The 10018-nt window shown below is 28.6% G+C and overlaps 1 protein-coding gene across 1 annotated transcript; it reads right to left on the minus strand.

The window, feature by feature from the left end:
* Positions 1-4783: 4783 nt before the first annotated feature.
* LOC132599529 (enoyl-[acyl-carrier-protein] reductase, mitochondrial-like) lies at positions 4784-8792 on the minus strand. The gene is made up of 9 exons (XM_060312877.1): positions 8613-8792; positions 8138-8235; positions 7322-7453; positions 6628-6771; positions 6338-6540; positions 6178-6254; positions 6004-6082; positions 5791-5903; positions 4784-5028 (listed from the first exon to the last, which is right to left on the minus strand). Exons 1-9 carry the CDS (start codon positions 8738-8740, stop codon positions 4935-4937), a joined length of 1068 nt encoding a protein of 355 aa, XP_060168860.1. The 5' UTR covers positions 8741-8792; the 3' UTR covers positions 4784-4934.
* Between the last annotated feature and the right edge of the window lie 1226 nt (positions 8793-10018).

Genomic DNA, 10018 nt, shown 5'->3' on the forward strand with positions numbered 1-10018 from the left:
ACAATCTCGAAGCTAGCAAATCACATGCAAAGGAGATTATTGTTAGGTACAGTTATTATCCCATTTTACAAGAAATCTTTTTCATTTTTTGTTTAGATGGCTTCATCCGTCTCAAACTATCCATGTTCTTTTTAAAAATAGTTAATTTATGTGATACACTTTTAATTTTGAGAATTAAATTTCTTTATTTTGATGGTGAGTGCGGACAATGATCTTTAATTTTTTTTAAAATAATTTATATATTTAAAAATTAAATAAAAAATATTATAAGTCACAATAATTAATAATTTAAAATATTTAAAAGGCATTCAAATAAATGGCGATCAATTTTTTTATTTGACTCTCGAACTTCGAACTTATCACATATAAATTGGGACAGGGGTAATATTTCAAATTATTTGTTACTCCCTCCGTTTCAATTTATGTGAACTCATTTGACTGGACACGACATTTAAGAAAGAGTGAAGACTTTTGAAACTTGTAGTTCAAAATAGGTCTTGAATATTTATGTGGCTGTAAATTAGTTCATAAATTGAATTTGTTTCTAAATTAGAAAAGAAATCATTTATTTTGACACAGATGAAAAAAGAAATAACTTCATATAAATTGAAACAGAAGGAGTATTTCTTTTCACATTTTACCTTTAGCAGTAATTAGCGCTTCTTTTTTCCCCCACAAATGAGCACTTACTCATTGAACTAGAATATTTATGTAAATTATTACTCATCTGACTGCTTTAACTCTTCTCACATGTTCTTTAGCAGATGGAGGAACGTTGATATTCATAATTGTACCCTTCCCCACGTAATATATCAACTGTTCTCAACGAAAAAAAAAAAGGATACATACAGTATTTAGAACAGAGCAAAAGTATCCACGTGGCACGGCCTATCAATATAATATTTGATGTGAGTAGCACTTATAACAATGTGATTATTTATTAGAAATATTGATTTTTAAATATTATTATTTTTATATTATATAGAAATGACAGTTTAAGTGGACGAAAGGGGCATACTAGGACTTTAGGAGTTCCACAAATTGGTAATTCTATATACCTTTAAATTGACCACACGTATATAGATATACCCTTTCGTCCACTTAAACTCTCATTTCTATATAATATATATATATATATATATATATATATATATATATATATATATATGACAATTTAAGTGGACGAAAGGGGCATCCTAGGACTTTAGGAGTTCCACAAATTGGTAATTCTATATACCTTTAAATTGATCACATGTATACCCTTTCGTCCACTTAAACTCTCATTTCTATATAATATATATATATATATATATATATATATATATATATATATATATATATATATATATATATATATATATATATAGAAATGAGAGTTTAAGTGGACGAAAGAGTATAAATATGTATATATATTATATAGAAATGAGATTTTAAGTGGACGAAAGGGGCATGCGAGGACTTTAGGAGTTCCACAAAATTGGTAATTCTATATACCTTTAAATTGACCGCACGTGTATATATATATATATATAATTATTATTATTATTATTATTATTATTATTATTATTTACACTATATAGAAGCACGGGTAAGATCACCTTTCGTCGTCCGTTTCAAAAATAAAAAATTATGGGCCCCATATATATTATTAAACAACAACTAATAATTAAAAACAAATGCCCCATATATATTAAACAACAACTAATATTAAAAAATAAAATTGAGCCCCATATTAAACACCAACCAGTAATAAAAAAAAAAAGTGGATCCTATATTAACAAAATCAAGCAATATTAAAAAAAAAAAAGTGAATCCCATATTAAAAAAACAAACAATGTTAAAAAAAAGTGCTTAGAAAATCAAACAATTAAATCAATAATGATGAATTCATTGTCACATGTGTATCAACCCATTAGAGCGAGCAAATGAAATTATTGTACAACAACATACTTAAAATACAAAAGTGCTTAGAAAATCAAACAATTAAATCAATAATGATGGACTTATTGTCGCATGCGTATCAACCCATTAGTGGGAGCAAATGAAATTATTGTATAACAACATACTTAAAATACTTATATATTAAAATAAGATAGAATTTAATTACTTTTTTATTTTTTCCTTACTCTAATAAATGTGAAAAGAGATTAATGTCATAAAAGAAAAAATAATATTAAATGGAGATCAAATAATTAATAAGGTAAATTAGTGAAATTATAATTCTAATTGACGTTTCCTTAAAAAATCGTGTACCGTCCGTTTCAAAAATAAAAAAATGTGGGCCCCATATGTATTAACCATATATATATATATATATATATATATATATATATATATATATATATATATATATATATTAAAAAACAACTAATATTAAAAGAAAAAAATTGGGACCCCATATTAAACACCAACCAGTAATTAAAAAAAATAGTGGAATCCACCACATCCAAACTCACGGGAAAAAAAAAAGTGGATCCCATATTAACAAAATCAAGCAATATTAGAAAAAAAAAAAGTGAATCCCATATTAAAAAAACAAACAATATTAAAAAAAAGTGCTTAGAAAATCAAACAATTAAATCAATAATGATGGATTCATCGCCACATGCGTATCAACCCATTAGAGGGAGCAAATGAAATTATTGTGCTGCAACATACTTAAAATACAAAAGTGCTTAGAAAATCAAACAATGAAATCAATAATGATAGATTTATTGCCGCATGCGTATCAACCCATTAGTGGGAGCAAATGAAATTATTGTACAGCAACATACTTAAAATATTTATATATTAAAATAAGATAGAATTTAATTACTTTTTCATATATCAAATGAATAATTCTAATTCACATTTTCTTAAAAAATCATGCAAAAGATAACATGACAAGTAAAATGAGCTAAACCGAGAATATTTACCAAAAATTAAAAAATAGCATTTCTTCGTTTAAATAGAAAATCAATTTCTACTTTGTTTCGTTTTAAACTTGTAAAATTAATTTAATAATTAGAATTAGAATTATCCAAATTAAAAGTTGATAAAAAATAATAAGTACTTTACACCTTTAAATTAATCGAATTAAAATTGAAAGTATCAACTAATGCTTAAATATTGCTATTATTTTATCTCAAAGAGAGGAAAATAGTTTTTTTTTAAACAAGTCTTCTCTTTTAAAAAGTATTAATAAATTTTCGTAACAAACACGAATATAATAAAGTTTTAAATACGGAGCACAAACTACAATGTTATATTAATCGTATTTTGAGCATAATGTGTGTATACATATATATTATATTATATTATCACCATCTAAACACAACTATATATACATAGATACATTATAATTCGAAATGTTGGGCCCGTGCGCAACATGGGTATAGGCCATCTAGTATTATATAGAAATGAGAGTTTAAGTGGCCGAAAGGGGCATACTAGGACTTTAGGAGTTCCACAAAATTGATAATTCTATATACCTTTAAATTGACCACACGTGTTCCACAATTGATTTTGAGTTATCCACGTATATATACTAACTCTGCATGGACGAAAGGGGCATACTAGGACTTTAGGAGTTCCACAAAATGGATAATTCTATATACCTTTAAATTGACCACACGTGTTCCACAATTGATTTTGAGTTATCCACGTATATATACTAACTCTGCACTTTAGATACCGAGTAGCCCTTAATTTTATCAAGGTAAAAAAGAAAAAGACTAGCTGTTTATATTATGTTGTTACATGTAATGCTTAACTTCACAATTCTAACACTTCAACTCCTCTCTTCATTGCCATCTCTATGTTTGGTGTGTTTCCCCATCATCATCTTTCAATAGATTTTCCCAAAAAATTCCAAGTTAAAAGATACCCAATTTAAATTGTGAATTATATGTCTAAATTATCTACAAATACTCGATAATTGAGATTGCCTTCTACAAATCATTGTGTAGAAAGTGTATGTCACTCATATGAACAACCTATGTATGATACGCTCAAGAAAAACTATAATTTTCTTTCATTTGTTTTTGTTAAACAGTTTCTACTATTTGCCTAACCACGTGTTAACCAAAAAATTAACTATTATAAGTATAAAACGTACTATTGTTTTTCCTGTAATCATGATTAGGACTTTGTTTTGACTAATTAAATCTCAACCTCCTTAATTATGACATGTGTCTCTCATCCAAATTAAATAGAAACTTAGAGAAATGGAAACAATTGAAAATGGAGAGGTGCCGGATCCCAAAAAAAATCTACTCTTTTATTTATGTGTGCTTCATTAAAACTTTCCAAAGCCACCTACCTGAGTTTAAGCTAAATAGAAAATATTCCAAAAGACATGTCAATCAGGAAACCCTAGATCCAGGACAAGGAGTTGAGCAAGCATGCAGTGTCAAGGATGCTTTCCATCCTTATAGATGAACTTATTGAATTTGCTATCAATGGGTTAAACTATTTTTGTTTCCTTCTGCATCGTATCTAATGCCATTGTTATCTTCCAAATTATTATAAAGTTGTGTTCTTCTCTCTAAATTATCTTACTTAAACTTATTTTGTTCACTTGAGCTCAAACATGTAAGTGTTGGGCCATGCTCATCCCTATCTAGTTTATATAATCATATAGTACTAACCGTTCTGATCAATTAGAGAAAGTTTCACTTGGTAAGATTAAGAGAAATTTGTGAATTGTGAATACTTTGGATCCTAACTGTTTAGTCGAACTTGTTCCCTATTGCCAACATAGATTACACTAATCTGATTTGACAAGAAAGCAATTGAAATTAGAGTAACACAATAGCTGAGATCGATTAAAAGGTGGATCTGATTATTGGTGGAAAAAAAAATGTGATTATTCAACATGAAAATATATCCCAAGCTCAGTGGATAAATATATATTTTCAGATTGTTACAATACATAATATAAGTTAATCTTTAACTTAGAACTTAAGAACTTGTTTCCTTCCACTTCCTTGTTTCCCCATAGCCTTTTCAAGAGCGGTATGAAAATCATTAAAAGTTACCATCTCTATCCTGCAAAAAAGATAAATATTTACTTGTATCGAACTTTTATATTCAACTAAATATTTTAATTTTAATGCGGGATTACACAGGGCATGTTGTTGTTGTGGTTATCACATCATATATGATTAAGTATTAAAAAATATACATTTTATATTTATTGGCTTGATATAAACATCTGATGTGAGTATTCTTTTAATAAAAAAAGACATCAACCGATGTCACTTTGTGGATTATTACAAATCAAATTAACCTCAATTTCGTAAAAGAACACTTTTAAACTATCATATCACTTAAATCTTATTACAGATCTGTATATAAAAGATGAAATTAGTAACTTAGAAAATAAAATAATTATTTATTACAACATATTAAAATATACTCATTGTAAAAAATATTTTTATATTATCATTGTATATATGTTAAATTCATTCTAAAAAAAAATGGAAGTTCTTTTTTGTGGTTGAAAACCCCTTTTGTAAGATCACCAATGGTTAACGGATTATTCCTTTTCTTTTTCAAACTTTTCGTGACGATACTTGTGCACTAGGAATTGTTTCATCAAAAATTTATAAAGTCAGAAAATTCAAGATTATAGTAACATTTTAATTTGATCCACTCACCCAAAGGAGGAAAAAGGTCAACATATCCCTTTATAATTTCATTAGAAGAAAGTAACTTTATAAAGATTTTTCATGTGTTATTTTCAAACATCTTATTTGTTAAAAAAAAAAAATCTTTATAAAAATATAAATTTTAAGTTAGAGATTGTACTCATATTTCAATCTCCCAGCACGAGCAAGAGCCAAGAGATAATCAATCGAACACCTATATGCTGCTTTGTCTAAAGTCTTTTCTTGTAGCCAGTATCCTTTCAATGAAATCTCCTGCCAAAAAAAAAACAATAATTCCAATAACGACAGTTCAATATACAATCAAAAAAATTATGTAGTGTTTAAATTACATAATTGACCATTTGAAACTGACCTTGAATATGAAATACGTGGTAGATATGGTAATAGGCTTCTTTGACATCCCTCCATACGTAACCATTGTGCCACCTTGCCTGAAAAATAAAAACATTCTTAGTTTTCTTTACAACATAAACGTGAAACAGTTAAATTAGAAGCTAACTATATAAAAATAAAAAAGGTGTCTCACTTTAAGAATTTGACGACTAAAGTAGCTGCATTTCCACCAATACAGTTCAAACCCAAAAGAGGTTCAGGTATATCGTCCTACAATATGTTACCGTTACAACAGATTAAAATACACTCGCTGATAGTGCAATATTTATCATATATATAATTTAAATCCGTACCAGGAGACTTTTGATAGATTTTACTTCGAGTTCACTCTCAGTAAACACTTTATCAGCACCAAGTTTCATTAATTTTTCTTTTACTTCATCAGATCCTGGTTTATCTCTTATAATATTAACACTATGAATTCCACGAACTCGAGCTAGCTGAATAACACATTGTCCCACAATGCTTGTAGCTCCGTTTTGAACAATTGTGTCCCCTGTTTTATGGAAAGAATAATTAATTTTTTTATGATAACCAAATTAAAGTAATTTTAAAGGTTTTAATTTGGGAATTAAAAACAAACCTGGATTTAAAGCCACAAAGTCCTCAAGCATTCTCAAGGCACTCAAAGGATTAACAGAAACAGTGGCAGCATATTCAAGTGGAGTGCTTTTATCAATTTTGTACCACAAACTTTGGTCTTCTACAACATATGTTTGCCATGTCCCTGAAGAGTGACATGAGGATATCATTATTATCATTGAACTTTATTATCAAAGGCGAATCCAAAATAAAAACAATAAGAGAAATATCATACTTTCTCCGGTTCAAAATAAGTGAATCTTTGTGGCATGTCTAAAAAAGTTAATTAATTACATTAATTAAATGATCATTTTGACAATACTATCCTTTTAGTTTCCCAAACTTTTCTTAGAAGTAAAATGAGTCAATGTTGGGATTTGAAAAACCAATTTGAGAGAAGGGTAACTTTTGAAAATTAACTATACCTCTTTGTGCTTTGAAAAATTCAGGTATTTTGGACAAAAAAAAAGTGTTAGAAATTCATTTATTTTGGACTGGAGAGAGTATTTCGGAGAATTTTAAATTCGGGTTCCATTAAAAAATACAAATTTTGGACGAAATCTGTCAAAATTGACTTGTCGTAAACGTTTCTGATGGATATTCCATCTCATGGCATTTTGAGAGAAACGCTCGTCGGAAATTCACATTTTTTTAAGAAGGTAATAACAAAAGTAAAAGTAAAATAAAAAAATTACCCGGAAGATAAGCAGAATGAATAACCCAATCACCAGGGGTAAGAGCTTTAACTGCAGAGCCAACAGAGTGTACTTCACCAACCCCTTCCCATCCCCCAATTGCTGGTACTGGTGGTCGAATTGGATAAACTCCTGTTATTTAATGAATCATAATTAGAAAATTATGGGGATGAGGGGAGAAAATTTATTCCCATAACATTAATATTACTGATAATTTAAAGGAAAAAAAAAAGTACTAGTAGTACTTTTGATGCAAAAAGTTGACAAAAGACTAGTTAAATCAAAGGTACAAAGTAAAATTATTACTCCCTTCGTCCTAATTGACGTTGCCACACTTTTTTTTTAGTTAGAAATAACTTAATTTCAAACTATTTTTAAATTTTAAAAACAGCTCAGAGCGATTCTTTGAGAGAAATTTCACTTCCACTCACAAAACTTCAAAATTAAATTTTCAAGTAAAATGCATGTTCAAACATAACTTCCAAGTTTCAAAAATCACATTTTTAAATCTCAAATTTTCAAGTTTCAAGTTTCACCAAACGGCCAATAAAGTGAATGAAAAAAAAGGTTTTCATTTTTATTAATTTCACTTAACAACACTATACTTGCTTCTTTTTTTTTTCTCTTTCTTTATATCCTCCAAAATCTTTTCTATGAATTGACTAAAACTGATATCTTACTGCATAAATGGTGCGTTGTTGTTCATGCACCTCTTAGGAGAAAGCAAAAACATAGCAAAAACATATATACTCAAAAAGGCATGTATTATTAGAAAGCCAAAAAAGAAAAGAAAAAAGAGAGAGGTTATAATCGAACCCTCTATTCTGTTGATATCAGCAGGATTGATCGGAGCTGCAAGCATTCTAATACACACATCATTCTCATTGATCTCCACCGGTGGTATCTCTGTAAGTCTGCCAGAAAATAATAATAATAGCACATTCATAATGATCACTAAATAGAAAAATGCACCAGATGTAACACTACTAGAAAATAGTGATTTTCTGACAGCAGTTAAAGTCGGAATGTAGTCGGGCAGTAATACTTTGAAAACAAGAGGACATTGCATGGTGCAACCACCGCTAAAAAATCACTCAAAAACGTTTAGCGGCTATTTTCACAGAAAATATAATACGTAGTTTTTTCGCACTGAAAAATTAGAAAGTTTTTCAGCATTTCAATGAAAACTTCCCACCATGCATTTTTGCGTAAAAAAATGAGGTGGTCAAATCATGTTTAATAACATAAATTTCCAACCGATAAAAACCTCTGTTTCCAGTAGTTAACGGACCTGGTGACGGTGTCGGGTGGGCCCTGTTGGTCGTAGACGACGGCAGTGGACGGTGGAGACATGGCGGCCGGAAAATTTATTTGTTTATCATGACAAAAAGGAACGTAACGTGAGTGCTGTGATAACATTATTTCCCCTCTCTCTCTCTCTATACCACTCGTTAAAGTTTGGTCTATTGGATTGTTGTGTTCACTTGCAAAAAAAATGAGGCGAACATGGTGGTGTTTAAATAATGGTAAGCTAGAAGGCAAGCTATTTATTGGTAACCGACCACAGATTTGGATAATATAATAAACAAAAAAAATAAAATTGGTTTCTTAAGTTTGATTTTTCAATCTTAGTTTATTCGATACTAGTAGTATTTAATTTGATTGCATTTGATTTTTTTGCCTTCTTGTTTATATAATTTGTATATTAATTAGTAAAGTAAAACAAAATGTTAAAATAATAATGATAAGTTTTTTTTTTTGGATGCAGAATTATCATTTAAACTTCATATTGTAATAAATTTTAATTCTTAAAAATCGTATAAAAATAAATTAATTCACAATATAAAAAACTTCATATAAAAAATGTCATCCGAACACCCTTCGATGGGAAATTACACTGTATTTATATGATTAAAATATTTTTTATGTATATATAGTAGATGTTGAACCCTTGGCTTCTTCTGTGTGTTTACATACTCATTTTTAAATCTCTCTTATTAAAAATCCTAGTTCTGCAACTGTTGTTCATATTACATGATGATTTGATTAGTTGAGCAAACTCATATAATTTTTTGGCTATTGAATATTCTGCTCATATAATTAAAGATAAATTTGAAAAAGAGAAATTAATATCTTTTTATTATGTAAAACGCTGTTTATTTTATAAAATTAAAGCATCATATATTATGAATTGAAGGAAGTAGTAGTACTGTACAAAGTCAAAAGCATCCCACCTGTTTCAAATGATTTTGGAAGTCGATCAAATGTTTTTTAAACTTGCACTTTAATCCCCCGATGTCTCTGGAGTAGGCTTTATTCACGTTACTTAATATAAATAAATTTTTATATTATCAGATCTTTCGAAAAAATCTGCAAACAAGTTTTTAAAATTGTGATATTTAAAATTTTAAAAATAAAATATATTGACTTTATTTAGGCTGTAACAATATACAGCTCGCCGCGCACATCTCCACCATTTCCTTTCTTTGACAAAATTTATAGTGGGTTATGGGAACAGGGACCCACTTAGATTTGGGACAGATGTCATGTTGAAATTATCGCCCCTCCGGTCCATGCAGTAATTCAGGTCACGAATTCCGTTCCAAAATAAGTATCATCTTAACAAAAATCACGCTCATTAAAATCAATAAATATTATATGGAGTTTACTAAATTATCTCTATTTATTATATAATTG

Source organism: Lycium barbarum, chromosome 6 (assembly GCF_019175385.1).
Source record: "Lycium barbarum isolate Lr01 chromosome 6, ASM1917538v2, whole genome shotgun sequence".
NCBI classification, from domain to species: domain Eukaryota; kingdom Viridiplantae; phylum Streptophyta; class Magnoliopsida; order Solanales; family Solanaceae; genus Lycium; species Lycium barbarum.